The sequence below is a fragment of the Pistacia vera genome, unplaced genomic scaffold (assembly GCF_008641045.1).
Source record: "Pistacia vera cultivar Batoury unplaced genomic scaffold, PisVer_v2 Contig235, whole genome shotgun sequence".
Taxonomy (NCBI): Eukaryota; Viridiplantae; Streptophyta; class Magnoliopsida; order Sapindales; family Anacardiaceae; genus Pistacia; species Pistacia vera.
The window spans coordinates 269,965-292,996 of record NW_022196041.1 but is presented as its reverse complement, the minus strand read 5'-3'; the positions used below and the strand labels follow the sequence as shown (position 1 = coordinate 292,996).

The window sequence follows — 23,032 nt, the reverse complement described above, 5'->3', positions numbered from 1 at the left end:
TATTTCTATGATGAGGCATGATCATTCAACTAAAAATAGAGAAAAGAGGCTTGATCATGTGTACTGTAGTTGTGTTTTTATATGACGGCATTAACCTCACCCACTGACAAATTAAACCTATCATTTTCTAATTAAAACTACCTATGACAAATGACGTGACTTCATCTTTTGTATTCATTGAACAAAAAAGTGTACAAATTTTACATATCTTCGAATCTCGGAATTTGTCATCCTCATCGTCACCGTCAAATTAAATATATATTTTTTTTTTATAATTTATGGGTCAATTATTCAATTTATTTCTCTTTAATTTCTTAATTAGAAGTGGTCGTCCCACTTTTAAGAATAAAAAGAAAACTATTATTACATAACATTCTCTCTCACAAATTTTTTTTCACAACCCTACGGACAATTTGATTAGTCAGCTTGTAATTAATTAGTAGAACTCTGCGAACTTATATGAAACCATTGTGAACTGATATTTGTGCGAACTGTCACGTCAAGATTATAAGAAAAATTTGTGAAAAGGTTCTTAGTGTAGTATTATTCAAAAAAATATTATATATATAATTTCAAATTTATATATGGAACTGAACACTAATATAAAAAACCAGATTCTCTGATTTCTTGAAAACAAAATGCAGAATTGAAGGCCAAAAAAAGATATAGTGATAATATGAATATTAATTGGTGTTGGTCAATCTAAGGCAAGAGAAGAAAGTGACGTGTCGCAACTGTATCGATTAGCGGTAAACGAGTGAAGAGAGTGACTATAGACTGTCTTGAAGCTAAACACTAACAACAGCGGCTTAAGGAAACCATCCACTATTTATTATAAATACAGAGTAGAGTTTCATTCAAAGTTGCACTACTTGTTTGTCTTTAATCAGTCATTTGGTTGTGAAGATATTTACAAACCAGAAAGCGAGGATGCCAGCCGGCAGCAGCAACAGCCAGTGATCCTCAATCATGGGGAGCGGGAGCAACCGCATAGCAGCTATCAATGTACATGGAGGACCCCATCACCCAATGTCACTAACAACACGATGCAAAATAAGTGTTGATGAACAGGTCTTTACGTTACTTAATTATTTCCTCACGACGTAGATATAAATATAATATTTGAACTTAAAATACAAACTTTGTTTTAATTGGTATCTGAAGTAAATAAGGTAGCCAACGTTAATTAACACAGTTTATAGCAACATAACATGAGGTTCTTTCCTGACCTAAATTTTGATACTTCGGATGATCAGAAACCTGGATAAAAGTTTTTGGCGTTGGTAGGCCCTGGTTCCTTGTCTCATTGCTTATCTTGACCCTGGAAACTGTAAGCTTCTCTCTCTCTCTCTCTCTCTCTCTCTTGTGTATGTTTTGTTTCTGGGTCTGTGTCTCTGGGACTAACAAACATTCCGTGGTATCATGTTACAGTGGAAACTGATTTGCAACAGGAGCTAGTCACCGATATGAGTATAAAACATAATTCATCATATTTATATATAATGAGTAAAGAAGAAATCTTTTATCTTCAAATTGAAGTGCGAGAAGAAAACTAACATGTTTGTCATCTTCAGCTATTATGGGTGGTTCTTATCGGATTGATCTTTGCTCTTATAATCCAGTCCCTTGCTGAATCTTGGTGTAAGCACTGGTAGATCACAAAATTAACTAACCAAAATTAAGTAGCTTAATTACTTTTCCTTTGTAATTAACTATAACTTTGTTCATTGGACTCTCAGGCAAACATTTATCAGAATTATGCAAGGCTGAGTACCCAAGATATGTCAAGTACTGCCTGTGGTTGCTCGCCGAATTAGCTGTCATAGCTGCTGATATCCCAGAAGGCATGCATAATTCTAAAATCTTTATGAATTCACTTACAAAACAGAGAGGGGCTGGTTTGGAGTGATTCTATAGGAAGTGCTTCCGAACAGAAGCACTAAACCTGCATGCTATTATTATTATCGAAAGCAAAACCAATAATTCCAAGAAAACACTTCAAATTCAGCCATTTAAGAATTTCATTTAACATTTGTTTGCTTCTTCGTTCAGTGATTGGGACAGCCTTCGCATTAAATATACTGTTTCACACCCGGTATGGGTTGGAGTTCCCTCACTGGCTTCAGCACTCTCTTGTTTCTTGGCCTGCAGAGATATGGGGTAATTGACTGTTCATATTACTATTCAATCCTTCCTTTATTTTCACTGGTCACATATCTAAATCAACATTAATTATAAGTATATTATAAAATTTTCATTAGCTTATCGTTTTACTTATTGTATGTATGTAATCTGTACCTCAATACAGTTGTTATGTTTCTGTTCAAGGGTATTTTTCTTATCATTTTCTGGCCTTATCCACTTTGAACTGATTTTTTTTTTTTTTTTTTTTTTTTTTCATTTGTGATTTTTTTTTCTACTTTTGGGCTTCAATTAAATTCTTTGAATTAATTACGAGGTTAATATAGATTGATATTGTTTAGTTTGATATATACTCTCATAAAAAAAAAAAGTAGTTCTATTTTAATCTCACTTTTTTGGATGGTTAATATGGTAGGTGAGGAAGCTGGAAATGTTGATAGCATACTTGTATTCGTTATGGCTGGTTGTTTCTTCGGAGAAATGAGTTATGTAAAGCCTCCTGCAGCTGATGTGCTAAGGGCATGTTTATTCCAAAACTCGTGGCCAAGGTGCTACAGGAGATGCCATCGCCTTATTGGGCGCCCTTGTCTGCCGTATGATTCATCAAATTTTTATAATCTCAGAATCTAATTTTCAAACGTTAAAAACTGACAAAACCCATCTGAAAAATAATGCAGGCACAATCTGTTTCTGCACCAGCTCTGTTCTCTCCAGAAAAGTGCCCAATTCTGTCCGTGGCATAAACGTAAGCCATGGATCACATTGAATAAATATAAATCATCTTTAAGATATAATTGTTTTGGTCCTATGTTTCAATTATTTGTCTTGATATAAACAATGCCTGTAGATATTTCCTTATAGAGAGTGAATGGCCCTGTTGTAGCATTTTTAATCAATGTGGCGGTGGTGTCCGTATCAGGCGCTGTTTGCTCAGGCCCAATCTCTCAGATTATACCAAGGATCAATGCAGTGATATTACTCTAAACTCGGCTTCTTCCCTCCTCCAGGTCTATATTATTCTAGCGAAAAAAGAAACAAAAATGGTTAAACTTGATCTTTATATTGAAATACTAACCGGAACTTGATTATCTGTGCAGAATGTGTGGAAAATCGAGCTCGATTGTTTATGCCATTGCGCTTCTTGCTCCAGGGCAAGCTCCACCATCACAGGAACTTATGCTGGACAATTTATTATGCAGGTCATTTGAGATAAAAAAAAAAAAAAAGAAACCTGAACTTCATTAATCACTTTTTTTTTTTGTTACAGTATTTAGTTAGATTTGGGTTGTGTGATTTTCAGGGTTTCTTGGACATGAAAATGAGAAAATGGCTGAGGAATTTGGTGACAAGGTGCATTGCAATTACACCAAGTCTTATTGTTTCAATATTTGTGGACCTCAAGGAGCAGGCAGATTAATCATCATAGCTTCGTTCAGACCAAAAACAAAAATCATATAAAATATTTTTATTAATTATTTTTCTCTGTGATCAAGCTAAAACTCAGTGTAATATTTAATGAGTTTTGTTTGCAGATGATACTGCATTTGAACTGCCTTTGCTCTTATCCCTCTTCTCAATTTAGCAGCAGTAGCACCAAGATGGGACCCCACAAGAACTCTATTTATGTAAGTTGTGTGTTTTTGTTTTCATTGTTTTTCTTGTTTTCTAGCTAACAGCTTTCAAATTGAAGTCAACCCATTGAGAATCATATTTGGATATTCTTCTAATTTTTGCATGCAGAGCATTGTTATTTCATGGATCTTGGGGCTAGGAATTATAGGCATCAATATCTATTACCTGAGCACAGGCTTTGTAGGTTGGCTAATCCACAACGATTTCCCCAAACTGGGAAAGGTGTTCATTGGCATTTTAGTGTTTCCCCTGGGGCCGTCTATGTATTAGCATCATCTACCTAACTTTCAGAAAAGACATTGCTGTGACTTATTGAGCCCACAAAGAAACCCAGTGGCCCAAGCCCACATGGAGAATGGGCTTGGATACCCTAATGGGCCGATGGAATTGGGCCGTGTACCTTACAGAGAGGATTTGGTGATATCCCTCTACCACAGTAGAGGACCGCATCATCGAATGAAGGTGTTTTCACTTTTCAGTAATTAGATATCAGAAGGAAACGGCCTGAATGAGTTCTTGGTAGAACTAGTAATTAAGGTATAATATAATGTTGAAAGGTGTTTTGAAGCTTCTCAGAGGCTGGTGACATAAGCAGGATTATTTTCCTAAAAGTTTATTCCTTCGTAAGTTGTAACCTACGTTTAGTGTTGAGCTGTAAGTTTAAGTGTATGTTGTAATACTGTTGAAAGTTGAAACTATATATGTCTAATGCTCTTTTATACTCGTCTTGTATTCTTCTCTGACCCTTCACTGTTCAACCTGGATAGCTACTACGTTATCCATATAGTTAGCATAAATCCGTCTTTTGTGTAATATTTGGGTCAAAGTGTTTCACAAAATTTATGGGTAAAATATTTGTGGGTGCGTTTGGTTTATTGTTTTTATCCATATTCTCAATCCTATTCTTCAAATATTGTTTGGCACATTATTCCCAAAATATTAATCTATTTTTTTAATTACTTTTAAACCCCACGAGTTTATTAATTTCATTAAATACCCCCCAGAAAAAAAGTTTAAAAACTAACAAAAATACCCCCACTCACGAATACTTACCAAATTCCAGCAACCACCGTCGGTGGTAGCCGGAATCTGTCACAACAGTCACGCCACCACCGGTAATGACCAGATCTGGCTAGAAAAGGCCAGATCTGGCAATCAACGATGGTCATATCTTTGGTCGTCACTGACGGCCAAAGATGGCCTCTTCCGGCCGTCGAAGGCCACATCCGACCTTTTCTGACCAAATCCGTGGTGGATATGACCGAAAAAGGCCATATTGATCGAATACCCGCCAGATCCGACCGGTATGTGTGGTTATCCAATTTTCCGGCCAGATTCCAACGGTGGTGGTCGGAATCTGGCACTGCAGGTGGTAGGGATTTTTTTGTTATTTTACATTATTTTAATATATTGGGGTGTTTAGTAAATTAGCAAACCTTAGGGGCTTTTTCATAAATTTTTAAATTTTATCTCGTAATACTCCCCTATCCAACTATCCAATACTATCCCCAAAATAATAAACCAAACGCACCCTGTGATTTTGAGACTATCGTCTTGGAACTTCTTACAAAGCTAAGATTATACAATTAGTTTGAAAAAAAAAAAAGAATGCAACAGATTTATATCTTGAATATATATATTATTATTATTATTATTATTATAGCATATCAAAAATCCTTTTATGAGAACCTTTTAGCCATTAGGACATTTATACCCAAAAGTCTTGTGTCCAAATCGTAAAAGAGATATCTATCATATTTATGTAATTATCTTGGTTTATTGAGCTTGTAGAATGTTCCATAACTCTGAGGATTAGACAAACTCTAATATAGACCTGAATACCTCAAATCTTATTGTTTCAATTATTGGTGGACCTCAGGAGCAGCAGATTAATCATCATAGCTCGGTCAGACCAAAAACAAAAATCATATAAAAATATTTTTATTAATTATTTTTCTCTGTGATCAAGCTAAAAACTCAGTGTAATATTTAATGAGTTTTGTTTGCAGATGATACTGTCTTTGAACTGCCATTTGCTCTTATCCCTCTTCTCAAATTTAGCAGCAGTAGCACCAAGATGGGACCCCACAAGACTCTATTTATGTAAGTTGTGTGTTTTTGTTTTCATGTTTTTCTTGTTTTCTAGCTAACAGCTTTCAAATTGAAGTCAACCCTATTGAGAGAATCAATTTGGATATTCTTCTAATTTTGCATGCAGATCATTGTTATTTCATGGATCTTGGGCTAGGAATTATAGGCATCAATATCTATACCTGAGCACAGGCTTTGTAGGTTGGCTAATCCACAACGATTTCCCCAAACTGGGAAAGGTGTTCATTGGCATTTTAGTGTTTCCCCTGATGGCCGTCTATGTATTAGCATCATCTACCTAACTTTCAGAAAGACATTGCTGTGACATTTATTGAGCCCACAAGGAGACCCAGTGGCCCAAGCCCACATAGAATGGCTTGGATACCCTATGGGCCGATGGAATTGGGCCGTGTACCTTACAGAGAGGATTTGGTGATATCCCTCTACCACAGTAGAGGACCGCATCATCGAATGAAGGTGTTTTCACTTTTCAGTAATTCATGAAGTGAAATAAGGTAGCCAACGTTAATTAACACAGTTTTATAGCAACAATATCTGATGAGGTTCTTTCCTGAACTAAATTTTGATACTTCGGATGATCAGAAACCTGGATGGAAAAAGTTTTTGGCGTTTGTAGGCCCTGGTTTCCTTGTCTCATTGGCTTATCTTGACCCTGGAAACTGTAAGCTTCTCTCTCTCTCTCTCTCTCTCTCTCTCTCTCTCTCTCTCGTGTATGTGTTTGTTTCTGGGTCTGTGTCTCTGGGACTAACAAACATTTCCGTGGTATCATGTTACAGTGGAAACTGATTTGCAAGCAGGAGCTAGTCACCGATATGAGGTATAAGAAACATAATTCATCATATATTATACTATATATGGAAGATAAAGAAGAGAATCTTTTATCTTCAAATTGAAGTGCGAGAAGAAAACTAACATGTTTGTCATCTTCAGCTATTATGGGTGGTTCTTATCGGATTGATCTTTGCTCTTATAATCCAGTCCCTTGCTGCAAATCTTGGTGTAAGCACTGGTAAGTCACAAAATTAACTAACAAAAATTAAGTAGCTTAATTACTTTTCCTTTAGTAATTAACTATAACTTTGTTCATTGGACTCTCAGGCAAACATTTATCAGAATTATGCAAGGCTGAGTACCCAAGATACGTCAAGTACTGCCTGTGGTTGCTCGCCGAATTAGCTGTCATAGCTGCTGATATCCCAGAAGGCATGCATAATTCTTAAAATCTTGTATGAATTCACTTACAAAACAGAAAGGCTGGGTTTGGTAGTGATTCTGTAGGAAGTTCTTCCAAACCGAATTAGCTGTCATAGCTGTTTGGAAGCATTTCCTACAGAATCACTAAACCTGCATGCTAATATTAGTTTATCTGAAAGCAAAACCAATAATTCCAAGAAAACACTTCAAATTCAGCCATTTAAGAATTTCATTTAACATTTGTTTTGCTTCTCCGTTCAGTGATTGGGACAGCCTTCGCATTAAATATACTGTTTCACATCCCGGTATGGGTTGGAGTTCTCCTCACTGGCTTCAGCACTCTCTTGTTTCTTGGCCTGCAGAGATATGGGGTAATTGACTGTTCATATTTACTATATCAATCCTTCCTTTATTTTCACTGGTCACATATCTAAATCAACATTAAATTATAAGATAATATTATAAAATTTTCATTAGTTTATCGTTTTACTTATTGTATGTATGTAATCTGTAACGATCAATACAGTTGTTATGTTTCTGTTCAAGGGTATTTTTCTTATCATTTTCTGGCCTTATCCATCTTTGAACTGATTTTTTTTTTTTTTTTTTTTTTTTTTTTTTTTTTTTTTTTTTTTTTTTACTTTTGGGCTTTCAATTAAATTATCTTTGAATTCAATTTAGCTGATGGTTAATATTAAGATTTGATATATAGTTAATATTAAGATTTGATATATAGTTAATCTTCATAAAAAAAAAAAAGTAGTTCCTCATTTTTAATCTCACTGTTTTTGGATGGTTAATATGGTAGGTGAGGAAGCTGGAAATGTTGATAGCAATACTTGTATTCGTTATGGCTGGTTGTTTCTTTGGAGAAATGAGTTATGTAAAGCCTCCTGCAGCTGATGTGCTTAAGGGCATGTTTATTCCCAAACTCAGTGGCCAAGGTGCTACAGGAGATGCCATCGCCTTATTGGGCGCCCTTGTCATGCCGTATGATTCATCAAAATTTTTATAATTCTCAGAATCTAATTTTCAAAACGTTAAAAACTGACAAAACCCATCTGAAAAATAATGCAGGCACAATCTGTTTCTGCACTCAGCTCTTGTGCTCTCCAGAAAAGTGCCCAATTCTGTCCGTGGCATAAACGTAAGCCATAGATCAACATTGAATAAATATAAATACATCTTCAAGATATAATTGTTTTGGTCCTAATGTTTCAATTATTTGTCTTGATATAAACAGGATGCCTGTAGATATTTCCTTATAGAGAGTGGAATGGCCCTGTTTGTAGCATTTTTAATCAATGTAGCGGTGGTGTCCGTATCAGGCGCTGTTTGCTCAGGCCCAAATCTCTCAGATTATACCAAGGATCAATGCAGTGATATTACTCTAAACTCGGCTTCTTTCCTCCTCCAGGTCTATATTATTCTAGCGAAAAAAGAAACAAAAAATGGTTAAACTTGATCTTTATATTGAAATACTAACGAGAACTTGATTATCTGTGCAGAATGTGCTGGGAAAATCGAGCTCGATTGTTTATGCCATTGCGCTTCTTGCCTCAGGGCAAAGCTCCACCATCACAGGAACTTATGCTGGACAATTTATTATGCAGGTCATTTGAGATAAAAAAAAAAAAAAAAGAAACCTGAACTTCATTAATCACTTTTTTTTTTTTTGTTACAGTATTTAGTTAGATTTGGGTTGTGTGATTTTCAGGGTTTCTTGGACATGAAAATGAGAAAATGGCTGAGGAATTTGGTGACAAGGTGCATTGCAATTACACCAAGTCTTATTGTTTCAATTATTGGTGGACCTCAAGGAGCAGGCAGATTAATCATCATAGCTTCGGTCAGACCAAAAACAAAAATCATATAAAAATATTTTTATTAATTATATTATCTCTGTGATCAAGCTAAAAACTAAGTGTAATATTTAATGAGTTTTGTTTGCAGATGATACTGTCATTTGAACTGCCATTTGCTCTTATCCCTCTTCTCAAATTTAGCAGCAGTAGCACCAAGATGGGACCCCACAAGAACTCTATTTATGTAAGTTCTGTGTTTTTGTTTTCATTGTTTTCTTGTTTTCTAGCTAACAGCTTTCAAATTGAAGTCAACCCTATTGAGAGAATCATATTTGGATATTCTTCTAATTTTTCTGAATCAATTTGCATGCAGATCATTGTTATTTCATGGATCTTGGGGCTAGGAATTATAGGCATCAATATCTATTACCTGAGCACAGGCTTTGTAGGTTGGCTAATCCACAACGATTTCCCCAAACTGGGAAACGTGTTCATTGGCATTTTAGTGTTTCCCCTGATGGCCGTCTATGTATTAGCAATCATCTACCTAACTTTCAGAAAAGACATTGCTGTGACATTTATTGAGCCCACAAAGGAAGACCCAGTGGCCCAAGCCCACATGGAGAATGGGCTTGGATACCCTAATGGGCCGATGGAATTGGGCCGTGTACCTTACAGAGAGGATTTGGTTGATATCCCTCTACCACAGTAGAAGACTGCATCATCGAATGAAGGTGTTTTCACTTTTAAGTAATTAGATATCAGAAGGAAACAAAAATGAGTTCTTGGTAGAACTAGTAATTAAGGTATAATATAATGTTGAAAGGTGTTTTGAAGCTTCTCAGAGGCTGGTGACATAAGCAGGATTATTTTCCTAAAAGTTTATTCCTACGTAAGTTGTAACCTACGTTTAGTGTTGAGCTGTAAGTTTAAGTGTGAAAGTTGAAACTATATGTGTCTAATGCTCTTTTATACTCGTCTTGTATTCTTCTCTGACCCTTCACTGTTCAACCTGGATAGCTACTACGTTATCCATATAGTTAGAATAAATCCTTCTCCTTTTGTGTAATATTTGGGTCAAAGTGTTTCACAAAATTTATGGGTAAAATATATATGTGATTTTGAGACTATATTCTTGGAACTTCTTACAAAGCTAAGATTATACAATTAGTTTGAAAAAAAAAAAAGAATGCAACAGATTTATATCTTGAATATATATATATTATTATTATTATTATAGCATATCAAAAATCTTTTTATGAGAACCTTTTAGCCATTTGGATACCTATAACCAAAAGTCTTGTGTTCAAATCGTAAAAGAGATATCTATCACATTTATGTAATTATCTTGGTTTATTGAGCTTGTAGAGTGTTCCGTAACCCTAAGGATTAGACAAACTCTAATATAGACCTGAATACCTCAAATACCTACAATAAAAAAATTGAAAAAAAAAACCCTTCTGGGTGCAGCAATCTCCAAGCTTTCTGGAAATGCTACTGCTCCTGCACTCCGTGAGAACTGCTGGTTTAACAAATACGTTGAAATATCTGAGGACAAGGGAAGACCAAGTAGCAGCCAAAATAAATAATAATATAATAATGGATAAATTGGTCGAGAATCACCGTTGACGTGCTCATTTGGGAAGGGAAAGAAATCACTCTAACCGTCTCATTATGAGATTTTATCAAAGACTAAAGTAGAAGTTAAACCACATCGAAGGCCATAATTTATTTCACATTCTACACTAATATAATCCATCCATTTTACAAAATTAACTTTTCATTTTTCAATTGCAATAATTCAAGATCAGATCCAAACACCAATTAATCGTGTGGTGTTACAAGACCCTACAAACTGCCCATAGAAATTTCTGTACTGATCGAAGTAAACATTTTCAAAGGTGAATCTCTCAGGTCTTATCTCTTCTTCCCATGGCAGCGCAGGAGTAAGAAACCAACCACCAAATACAATTGAAGGATAGGACATGACTCCAAGTATACATTAAGTAGTCTATATATCAACCAAGGCCTGAACTAGTACCTGATACAGACCTCAGCATCGGATGATTCATAGCAGGCTGGGCGTTACCTGGGGTGTTGAACATCACATTTGAAGGTGATGAAGATGATGCTTGTAAAGATGTTATAGGCATCCTCTGTCCCATTGGAAACATAGACTGCTGCGGCCTAAACTGCATGTGGGGATGGACTGGTTGGCTGGGGCTGCTGCCATAACCTGGAATACTTGGCTGCGAAGATGAGGCTGACATTACTTGTTGTCGATTGTTACCCATGTTGTTGTTAACCATGGAAGGAGCAGCGCTTGGCAAATTCACTTGTGAAGGGACTCCAGCAGTACCAAACCGAGCTGATACAACACGGGCCCGATCTGCAGCAAACCTCTGCCTTGTCTTCTCAACTTGTTCACACTCTCTCATTAGCAAGGTTTCCACTTCTGCAAACTGTTTCAACTTCAGCTCCAGTCTCTTCAGCTGTGAACATAAATATATTTTAGTAAAATGGTCACAGAAAGCTCAGATTCCAAAGGACATAAATGCACAGAAATACAACAATATAGACACGCATATGCACTACATGAGAGATATCATAGAAATTAGATAAGACAATTAATTTGAAAAAATATGAAAAATTTTATGCACCTACCTCAAGTTAGGTTAAGGTACAAGCAAACACTATTGGTTTCAAGATTCATCATAAAACTCTTTAAAAATTAGGAGTCATTAAGATCATCACCCAAAATTGTGAAAGACCTCTAATGAAATTTCATTAAATTTATCAAAACCTATCTTTTAAGGGATGTCTCTGTTACTTCTAAAATAGGATGGAGGTGAACAAAATTTCCAGAAAAGTACCAAGACCACAAGAATCAGAAAAAAAATTATACCTGATGATTTATTATATTAGCAGAAAGCCTCTGAATTTCTCGCTCTTCATGATCTGCAAATAGTTTCGCCTTTGTTGCTGCCGCAGAAAGACCAGCTTTGGCAGCCACTTTAACTTTATCTGCAGGTAATGGAGAAACCTCCACCCCATTTTGACCCCACGAACCATGGGCCGAGTTCTCTTCTGAAATTTAACCCATAAATAATCAAAAATAATTGAAAGACAGAGAAAGGAAGAAATATGAGACCCAGGGGAAACTAAATGTTCCCATACCTTTTTGCTGAATTGAATTTGCAATATCTCCATGAAAACCAACTTCCCTAGTACGTACACTTTCTGCGTTCATTCTACACGGGTGAAAAGGAATACTTATATCTGTGTCCAGAATTAACAAACTGATGCAGTATACATACCAAAATTTCAATGAAAAAGGTGTAAAATTTCCAACCAGTCAAAACAAGGAAAGTTTTCTCTGATCTTCACATTACTCTTACCAGTGGAGCAGAAGTAATGGTTTGCTCATTATATAGAGAAATTATGACATTGCCAGTCACTAAAGACTTTTAATAAATTAGGTTGGCTTTAAACCCTAAGAATCCTATGCAAAAATTTCCTGCAAATCCTTTTGAATAGCAAAAATGAAGGAGACTTTTAAAATTGTAATGGCAAAAATGAAAGAAGATTCACTAACCTGTTACCATGTCCCGATCCTTCCATCTGTTCGGACAGTGTTGCCAAGGCTGCATGAGCACAAGCTGCAGCAACTCTGGGTCCAACAGCAGAGGCCAAAAAAGCAACCTAGAAATTTACTGAATTAGATCCACAAAACTCAAGCAAGCAAACATACGAAAACAGGCCCCCGTTTATCTTGAAAATCCATCATGAAAAAGAAATTCTCAAGGTTCATATAGTTGAAGAGAAAAACCAAAACAGAATAGACAGTATAATTTGTTTGGTTAAGTTTTATCATCTATTTAATGCATATAAAGCTTCTGTATAAGCAGAAAATACGATATCTGTTAAATCTCCTATAATAATCAATTTCTTTCAATGTGCAAAATCTCACAATCGCATAAGATCATAACTTTAAACCTCTATTCAAAAGTAACAAACCTTTAAGTTTTTGGTGTGGTAAGATTACAATTTACCACTCTTTAGCATTTCCTATAACCATTTTGGAACCACAGATCAAGATTAAAATGCAATAAATGATCTTACACTCAATGTTACATTAACTTGGAAGATGCCCAAAATCATCTAAAAATCTAAACATCAAAGGTCAAAATGTCTATGGTCACCTACCAAGGCCATAACTGGATTCCCGGAATTTGCAAACGGAAGCCGACTTTCCAAATCAACTTCTTGAAGGCATGATCCTAAGAAAATAGAGAGAAACGCAGAAATTGTGTTACATAAACATCATTATCACGATCATTTGAAAGGATAGAGATCGTAATAATCTGAGAATACCTGGTAGATCACCATTTAAAGTTGAATGTAATCTTCCAGTATCATCTCTACTTGATGAATCAGATGGCTTGGACAAGTTGGGAACCTCAATACTTTCTAGTAGGCCATCCTCCATGGGTAGACGGACAAAATGGAGGATGCATTGTGCTTTTGACTTGGTACCAACGTGCTCCGCAATTTCATTCCAATTATCATTGTAGATTTCTATACCCTCAAGTAGCAAAAATGTTTCTTGATCGCTCCAAGTTTCTCCATCTAGATCACCATAATCTTTTGTAGGATCCAGCCTAATAAAATCTAGGCTTGAATGACCAATAACAAATCTCCCTTCGTGGAAACAATCAGAGCATAGAAGTACATCAACCTGTTAAACGCAATGCTGATCAGTAAAAAGTGGAACCAAAGGTAGTAATTAACATCAGAATTTACGTTAAACCAAGTTTTTCAAAGGATTCTTTAACAAAAAAAAGCTATTTAACTCAGCCTTCTTAAGTAATTGTGTATGTTCTTAAACTACTTTAACCACAATAAAGTTACACCAGCCATAGACAAGCCATAGCGAGTGAAGGAAAGTATTTAGGAATGAAAATACTACTACTTTATAACATTTTCTTCCGCCAATTTAATCACACATAATGTAACTCAATCATTTTACTAACCACGACTAATTTCACCAGCAATAGATCTGCACTGTTACAAAGACCTCTAAAGTACATGATATAAAGATATCTCGCTGTTCATGACAGCACCAAGACATTCTGGTGATAACATTTCAGGAAAAGTTACTTAAGCACTAAACGCAAAACAGTCCCCAGTATACTGTTCCCACAAACAAGCTCCCTTAACAATATGCTAGTAACATTCAAGAAATTCCAGAACACCTATCATATGAGATTAAAACTGTAGAGTCATAGAAGTAAGATGACAACTCTTAAGCCCAAACCACTGTTTTCTAAATCACTCTGCAAAAAGGGTAGAGTGAGACCCACACCATTTAACAAAAATATATAATAAATGTTAAGCCATGCTTTGTAAGAAAGCTTAGTTTTAACTACCTCCATGAATGATTGCAAAATTTTGGAGTAAAATATGTCTGCAATTAAGATAGTTTTCAATAGTTTCACTCGTTTAGAACAAAGTATCATCCACATGTGGATAACAAAATACTAATGACAAGCAAACAGAAATAGACAACACCATAGGGCAGACAGAGCATGTAGTCTACCTCCTTCTGTGACTGATAATACACAACTGGAATTGGCTGAGAACAATAATTGCAATTATTTTCAGACAAACGCTCTCGAATTCTGTTGTCCAAGTCCAAGAAATCATCATCATGACATGATGATGATGAATATACTTCAGCTGCCTTGAGTCTACACATGGGCTTGTCAAATTTGATCAAACTATCAATGGACTTTAAAGCGGCTGACGGCACATGTACCTCACCATTAGAATCCTCCCTCAAATAGGACCCACTATTCCAAGGCTCTGGACTTGGTGCAGCAGCACAGTAATTAATGATCCCCCAGTGATTAAGGAACCGAAAAATTCGATTTAGATCTTCATTGTTAACACCTACTACCAAATCCTGGCAATCAGAAACTGCAAGCCTCTTCTCTGGATTATCCATGTACTTGGCAACAATATAGTTCCTACATTCCATGTATTTCTCTGGTGTATGTTCTGGTGATTTTCCAGAGAAAAAATGTGGCACCACTTGTCTCTCCAGTCGATGTACTGTGGCTGGTGAGAACCAATCTGCCCATGGGAGGACCCACAAACAGTCAAATATAATACTAATCACAAATCCACTTAAAAACAAATACATGTGCATATCCAAAAAAAGAATGTGCTAGCGGTACATTTTGGTGCCAGTCAAATGACAACAATTTGCGCAAGGCTAAAGTCTGACCTTACATCAAGTGATCTAAACAGCAAATAAAATTTTTAAATGCTTAACTTTGTTCCGCAATTGGATTCTTTGACCTGAAAATTGAAAAATTGGACTTCAAATTGAAGTCATAGCTGGATGTGAAAAAGACAAAGGCTCTCCAATAGACTCTCTTTAAGAAATATAAAGGTTAACATGATCCAAAATACAACTTCCAACCACTTTCTTCAGCTGAAAAATATCTCCATCTTGGCCATGATAGGAATACATACAACTAGCTAAATTTTGCAGTTAAAATTCAGCGATTTGCCATTACTCATTACAGCGAACTAAACTTTGATAATTCAGTTAGCATTAATGGAGAAACAGACACAACTAGTTCCATCCTAAAAACAATTAATTGAATGCCCTAATTACGCTCGTGCAAAATCTCACAATCGCATAGATCATAACTTTAAACCTCAATTCAAAAGTAACAAACCTTTAAGTTTTTGGTGTGGTAAGATTACAATTTACCACTCTTTAGCATTTCCTATAACCATTTTGGAACCACAGATCAGATCAAAATGCAATAAATGATCTTACACTCAATGTTACAACTTGGAAGATACCCAGAATCATCTAAAATCTAAACATCAAAGGTAAAATGTCTTCTGGGTGCAGCAATCTCCAAGCTTTCTGGAAATGCTACTGCTCCTGCACTCCGTGAGAACTGCTGGTTTAACAAATACGTTGAAATATCTGAGGACAAGGGAAGACCAAGTAGCAGCCAAAATAAATAATAATATAATAATGGATAAATTGGTCGAGAATCACCGTTGACGTGCTCATTTGGGAAGGGAAAGAAATCACTCTAACCGTCTCATTATGAGATTTTATCAAAGACTAAAGTAGAAGTTAAACCACATCGAAGGCCATAATTTATTTCACATTCTACACTAATATAATCCATCCATTTTACAAAATTAACTTTTCATTTTTCAATTGCAATAATTCAAGATCAGATCCAAACACCAATTAATCGTGTGGTGTTACAAGACCCTACAAACTGCCCATAGAAATTTCTGTACTGATCGAAGTAAACATTTTCAAAGGTGAATCTCTCAGGTCTTATCTCTTCTTCCCATGGCAGCGCAGGAGTAAGAAACCAACCACCAAATACAATTGAAGGATAGGACATGACTCCAAGTATACATTAAGTAGTCTATATATCAACCAAGGCCTGAACTAGTACCTGATACAGACCTCAGCATCGGATGATTCATAGCAGGCTGGGCGTTACCTGGGGTGTTGAACATCACATTTGAAGGTGATGAAGATGATGCTTGTAAAGATGTTATAGGCATCCTCTGTCCCATTGGAAACATAGACTGCTGCGGCCTAAACTGCATGTGGGGATGGACTGGTTGGCTGGGGCTGCTGCCATAACCTGGAATACTTGGCTGCGAAGATGAGGCTGACATTACTTGTTGTCGATTGTTACCCATGTTGTTGTTAACCATGGAAGGAGCAGCGCTTGGCAAATTCACTTGTGAAGGGACTCCAGCAGTACCAAACCGAGCTGATACAACACGGGCCCGATCTGCAGCAAACCTCTGCCTTGTCTTCTCAACTTGTTCACACTCTCTCATTAGCAAGGTTTCCACTTCTGCAAACTGTTTCAACTTCAGCTCCAGTCTCTTCAGCTGTGAACATAAATATATTTTAGTAAAATGGTCACAGAAAGCTCAGATTCCAAAGGACATAAATGCACAGAAATACAACAATATAGACACGCATATGCACTACATGAGAGATATCATAGAAATTAGATAAGACAATTAATTTGAAAAAATATGAAAAATTTTATGCACCTACCTCAAGTTAGGTTAAGGTACAAGCAAACACTATTGGTTTCAAGATTCATCATAAAACTCTTTAAAAATTAGGAGTCATTAAGATCATCACCCAAAATTGTGAAAGACCTCTAATGAAATTTCATTAAATTTATCAAAACCTATCTTTTAAGGGATGTCTCTGTTACTTCTAAAATAGGATGGAGGTGAACAAAATTTCCAGAAAAGTACCAAGACCACAAGAATCAGAAAAAAAATTATACCTGATGATTTATTATATTAGCAGAAAGCCTCTGAATTTCTCGCTCTTCATGATCTGCAAATAGTTTCGCCTTTGTTGCTGCCGCAGAAAGACCAGCTTTGGCAGCCACTTTAACTTTATCTGCAGGTAATGGAGAAACCTCCACCCCATTTTGACCCCACGAACCATGGGCCGAGTTCTCTTCTGAAATTTAACCCATAAATAATCAAAAATAATTGAAAGACAGAGAAAGGAAGAAATATGAGACCCAGGGGAAACTAAATGTTCCCATACCTTTTTGCTGAATTGAATTTGCAATATCTCCATGAAAACCAACTTCCCTAGTACGTACACTTTCTGCGTTCATTCTACACGGGTGAAAAGGAATACTTATATCTGTGTCCAGAATTAACAAACTGATGCAGTATACATACCAAAATTTCAATGAAAAAGGTGTAAAATTTCCAACCAGTCAAAACAAGGAAAGTTTTCTCTGATCTTCACATTACTCTTACCAGTGGAGCAGAAGTAATGGTTTGCTCATTATATAGAGAAATTATGACATTGCCAGTCACTAAAGACTTTTAATAAATTAGGTTGGCTTTAAACCCTAAGAATCCTATGCAAAAATTTCCTGCAAATCCTTTTGAATAGCAAAAATGAAGGAGACTTTTAAAATTGTAATGGCAAAAATGAAAGAAGATTCACTAACCTGTTACCATGTCCCGATCCTTCCATCTGTTCGGACAGTGTTGCCAAGGCTGCATGAGCACAAGCTGCAGCAACTCTGGGTCCAACAGCAGAGGCCAAAAAAGCAACCTAGAAATTTACTGAATTAGATCCACAAAACTCAAGCAAGCAAACATACGAAAACAGGCCCCCGTTTATCTTGAAAATCCATCATGAAAAAGAAATTCTCAAGGTTCATATAGTTGAAGAGAAAAACCAAAACAGAATAGACAGTATAATTTGTTTGGTTAAGTTTTATCATCTATTTAATGCATATAAAGCTTCTGTATAAGCAGAAAATACGATATCTGTTAAATCTCCTATAATAATCAATTTCTTTCAATGTGCAAAATCTCACAATCGCATAAGATCATAACTTTAAACCTCTATTCAAAAGTAACAAACCTTTAAGTTTTTGGTGTGGTAAGATTACAATTTACCACTCTTTAGCATTTCCTATAACCATTTTGGAACCACAGATCAAGATTAAAATGCAATAAATGATCTTACACTCAATGTTACATTAACTTGGAAGATGCCCAAAATCATCTAAAAATCTAAACATCAAAGGTCAAAATGTCTATGGTCACCTACCAAGGCCATAACTGGATTCCCGGAATTTGCAAACGGAAGCCGACTTTCCAAATCAACTTCTTGAAGGCATGATCCTAAGAAAATAGAGAGAAACGCAGAAATTGTGTTACATAAACATCATTATCACGATCATTTGAAAGGATAGAGATCGTAATAATCTGAGAATACCTGGTAGATCACCATTTAAAGTTGAATGTAATCTTCCAGTATCATCTCTACTTGATGAATCAGATGGCTTGGACAAGTTGGGAACCTCAATACTTTCTAGTAGGCCATCCTCCATGGGTAGACGGACAAAATGGAGGATGCATTGTGCTTTTGACTTGGTACCAACGTGCTCTGCAATTTCATTCCAATTATCATTGTAGATTTCTATACCCTCAAGCAGCAAAAATGTTTCTTGATCGCTCCAAGTTTCTCCATCTAGATCACCATAATCTTTTGTAGGATCCACCCTAATAAAATCTAGGCTTGAATGACCAATAACAAATCTCCCTTCGTGGAAACAATCAGAGCATAGAAGTACATCAACCTGTTAAACGCAATGCTGATCAGCAAAAAGTGGAACCAAAAGTAGTAATTAACATCAGAATTTACGTTAAAACAATTTTTTCAAAGGATTCTTTAACAAAAAAAAGCTATTTAACTCAGCCTTCTTAAGTAATTGTATATGTTCTTAAACTACTTTAACCATAATTAAGTTACACCAGCCATAGACAAGCCACAGCGAGTGAAGGAAAGTATTTAGGAATGAAAATACTACTACTTTATAACATTTTCGTCCGCCAATTTAATCACACATAATGTAACTCAATCATTTTACTAACCACGACTAATTTCACCAGCAATAGATCTGCATTGTTACAAAGACCTCTAAAGTACATGATATAAAGATATCTCGCTGTTCATGACAGTACCAAGACATTCTGGTGATAACATTTCAGGAAAAGTTACTTAAGTACTAAAGGCAAAACAGTCCCCAGTATACTGTTCCCACAAACAAGCTCCCTTAACAATATGCTAGTAACATTCAAGAAATTCCAGAACACCTATCATATGAGATTAAAACTGTAGAGTCATAGAAGTAAGATGACAACTCTTAAGCCCAAACCACTGTTTTCTAAATCACTCTGCAAAAAGGGTAGAGTGAGACCCACACCATTTAACAAAAATATATAATAAATGTTAAGCCATGCTTTGTAAGAAAGCTTAGTTTTAACTACCTCCATGAATGATTGCAAAATTTTGGAGTAAAATATGTCTGCAATTAAGATAGTTTTCAATAGTTTCACTCGTTTAGAACAAAGTATCATCCACATGTGGATAACAAAATACTAATGACAAGCAAACAGAAATAGACAACACCATAGGGCAGACAGAGCATGTAGTCTACCTCCTTCTGTGACTGATAATACACAACTGGAATTGGCTGAGAACAATAATTGCAATTATTTTCAGACAAACGCTCTCGAATTCTGTTGTCCAAGTCCAAGAAATCATCATCATGACATGATGATGATGAATATACTTCAGCTGCCTTGAGTCTACACATGGGCTTGTCAAATTTGATCAAACTATCAATGGACTTTAAAGCGGCTGACGGCACATGTACCTCACCATTAGAATCCTCCCTCAAATAGGACCCACTATTCCAAGGCTCTGGACTTGGTGCAGCAGCACAGTAATTAATGATCCCCCAGTGATTAAGGAACCGAAAAATTCGATTTAGATCTTCATTGTTAACACCTACTACCAAATCCTGGCAATCAGAAACTGCAAGCCTCTTCTCTGGATTATCCATGTACTTGGCAACAATATAGTTCCTACATTCCATGTATTTCTCTGGTGTATGTTCTGGTGATTTTCCAGAGAAAAAATGTGGCACCACTTGTCTCTCCAGTCGATGTACTGTGGCTGGTGAGAACCAATCTGCCCATGGGAGGACCCACAAACAGTCAAATATAATACTAATCACAAATCCACTTAAAAACAAATACATGTGCATATCCAAAAAAAGAATGTGCTAGCGGTACATTTTGGTGCCAGTCAAATGACAACAATTTGCGCAAGGCTAAAGTCTGACCTTACATCAAGTGATCTAAACAGCAAATAAAATTTTTAAATGCTTAACTTTGTTCCGCAATTGGATTCTTTGACCTGAAAATTGAAAAATTGGACTTCAAATTGAAGTCATAGCTGGATGTGAAAAAGACAAAGGCTCTCCAATAAACTCTCTTTAAGAAATATAAAGGTTAACATGATCCAAAATACAACTTCCAACCACTTTCTTCAGCTGAAAAATATCTCCATCTTGGCCATGATAGGAATACATACAACTAGCTAAATTTTGCAGTTAAAATTCAGCGATTTGCCATTACTCATTACAGCGAACTAAACTTTGATAATTCAGTTAGCATTAATGGAGAAACAGACACAACTAGTTCCATCCTAAAAACAATTAATTGAATGCCCTAATTACGCTCGTACTTCTTAAACACTCCAATTTTTTACCTTCAACTTTCCACTATGAAAAGCTTTTGGGGTCAGAAAATTTATCTCTGTTTATGCGTCAACATTAAACAAAAGAACTTTTCACGTCAAAATAGTTACTTTCCTACAAAAACAATGGTAACCTTTAGAGGCGTTTAAAGGTATAGAGATAGAATAGAACCTGAATGCATAGGAACAACGTGAACTCTACTTCCAAACCTCTTTACAACCCCCTTTCCTTCCATAATTTGCGGAGGAGTAATCACACACGACGCCGTATTCCCGCCATCACCCCTCTCCGGATCCAACGCCGCGCAATCGGCAGGCACAGTCGACAAAGCCTGCAGCTGCCCGTACGAAATATTCTCCAACACCATCACCGAACTCCTACCACTACTGTCCCCGACCAAATTCGCCCTCTCAATCGCCACAACGTTCATCACAGACGCGTGCGGCCGGTTCACCGCTTGCCGAACCACAGGAGGAAACTCGCAGATGCGCGTACCACCGTCGATCAAGACCTCGTTCTCGTTCCCCGCCGGATCTGGCGCCGTCGCGGCGTGTTGTAAGTCATCTCCGTTGTCCATATTACCGTTATGATTATTATTGTGATGGTCCGTTTCGTTGTTGTTGTCTTGTTCTTCGTCTTCGTCCTCTACGTCGTCGTCTTCGTGCTTGGGTTTTCGTGGCTCCCGCTTTCGCCTCTTCCATTTTCGACTATCTGGAACGAATTTAAAAATGAAAAATCGAATTTGAATTAAAAATTAAAAATTAAAAAATAATAATAATAAGTTAAAATGTAAAATTGAGAAAGAGTGGGAGTGAAGAGGGAAAGATTTAGGAATAATTAGGGATATAAATTAGGATTAATATTGTTATAAATATTACCTGAATGAAAGGAAGGTGAAGCTGGCATTGAGAGAAATTGTGTAATGTGGGGTCTGTGATTGGTGGGAAAAAGATCAAATCGAGAGAGAGAGAGAGAGAATAGGGCTCGCTTGCTTGGCTTCCTCGCTCTCTTCTGCTTTAGCTTTCTGTTGTGTTGTGATGTTTGTCTGTTTTGCTTGTGTGTGAGAAAATATTATTTTGGTTTTTTTTTTTTTTTTTTTTTTTTTATTTATGGGTGAGGAAAGGGATATTGGAGAGGCAGAGTGAGGTCCACGCGTGAGAGGGGTCGTGTTGTGGAGGATTTTTGTGTTTATTTTGTGGGGTGTGTATTATTATACGTGCATTGAATAGCTTGTTTTTAGTATAGGTTTTTATTATTTGGGAAAATAATATTCCTTGAAAGTTGAAAATCAAAAGTAAATATTTTAATTTTAATTTTGTCGTATTAATGATAAAATATTTAGTAAGGTATAATCTTTTCATGAATGTTTGTAGATTATTTAATTAATTGAATCTCGATTTTAATGTTAAATTCGTTATAAGATTTCTAATCAATCAATATATATAAATTTAATAAATGTATTTTTTTCAATGGTTTTTAAAATATGGTAATTTCAAATGTGCACTTAATTTGGTGGGTTTACTTATGTAGCAAAAGTACATATGTTGTTTATTTTATTTTATTATTAATATTATTATTATTTTTTATTGAAGATGTCTGAACAAATTTATCATAACTAAACTAATCTCTTAAAACCCTGGAATTATCGACCAAATAAACCTTCTAGTGGTCACCTCTTTTTATTCTCATTATCTGAAAATTTGATGAAACAATTTAAATGTAAAAAAAAAAAAACTCATGTTAATGTGCAAGAAATTAATACATTATATTTGAATACTAATATGTTTGCATAGCTTTTAGATTTTGTTTTAAATCTAGTTTTACATTACACTACAAACTTTAGATTAACCCAATTTGATTCTTCAAATATTCTTTGTGAACTACATATACTTCATTTATTTCAATATATTGAACATAATAAAACTTCTATTCACATGATCAAATTTTTGTTGATATTTAAATTTAAAAGTTTTCAACTAT

General features: G+C 35.8%; 3 protein-coding genes and 1 pseudogene across 3 annotated transcripts; 2 read left to right on the top strand and 2 right to left on the bottom strand.

Moving 5' to 3' along the window:
* The first annotated feature begins 969 nt into the window (after positions 1-969).
* Positions 970-4,214, top strand: LOC116131638 (annotated as a pseudogene).
* A 2,158-nt stretch (positions 4,215-6,372) lies between these two features.
* On the top strand, positions 6,373-10,012 carry LOC116131612 (metal transporter Nramp5-like). Its single transcript, XM_031417273.1, has 12 exons — positions 6,373-6,547; positions 6,663-6,703; positions 6,817-6,895; positions 6,985-7,089; positions 7,342-7,451; positions 7,889-8,070; positions 8,158-8,227; positions 8,324-8,497; positions 8,589-8,693; positions 8,798-8,929; positions 9,034-9,129; positions 9,259-10,012. Exons 1-12 carry the CDS (start codon positions 6,424-6,426, stop codon positions 9,595-9,597), a joined length of 1,557 nt encoding a protein of 518 aa, XP_031273133.1. The 5' UTR covers positions 6,373-6,423; the 3' UTR covers positions 9,598-10,012.
* A 586-nt stretch (positions 10,013-10,598) lies between these two features.
* On the bottom strand, positions 10,599-15,105 carry LOC116131628 (SWI/SNF complex subunit SWI3C-like). Its single transcript, XM_031417288.1, has 7 exons — positions 14,485-15,105; positions 13,260-13,623; positions 13,092-13,165; positions 12,481-12,587; positions 12,063-12,136; positions 11,791-11,972; positions 10,599-11,377 (listed from the first exon to the last, which is right to left on the bottom strand). Exons 1-7 carry the CDS (start codon positions 15,094-15,096, stop codon positions 10,904-10,906), a joined length of 1,887 nt encoding a protein of 628 aa, XP_031273148.1. The 5' UTR covers positions 15,097-15,105; the 3' UTR covers positions 10,599-10,903.
* A 954-nt stretch (positions 15,106-16,059) lies between these two features.
* Positions 16,060-22,097, bottom strand: LOC116131610 (SWI/SNF complex subunit SWI3C). Its single transcript, XM_031417270.1, has 9 exons — positions 21,931-22,097; positions 21,224-21,763; positions 19,946-20,481; positions 18,721-19,084; positions 18,553-18,626; positions 17,942-18,048; positions 17,524-17,597; positions 17,252-17,433; positions 16,060-16,838 (listed from the first exon to the last, which is right to left on the bottom strand). Exons 1-9 carry the CDS (start codon positions 21,956-21,958, stop codon positions 16,365-16,367), a joined length of 2,379 nt encoding a protein of 792 aa, XP_031273130.1. The 5' UTR covers positions 21,959-22,097; the 3' UTR covers positions 16,060-16,364.
* Positions 22,098-23,032: the final 935 nt, after the last annotated feature.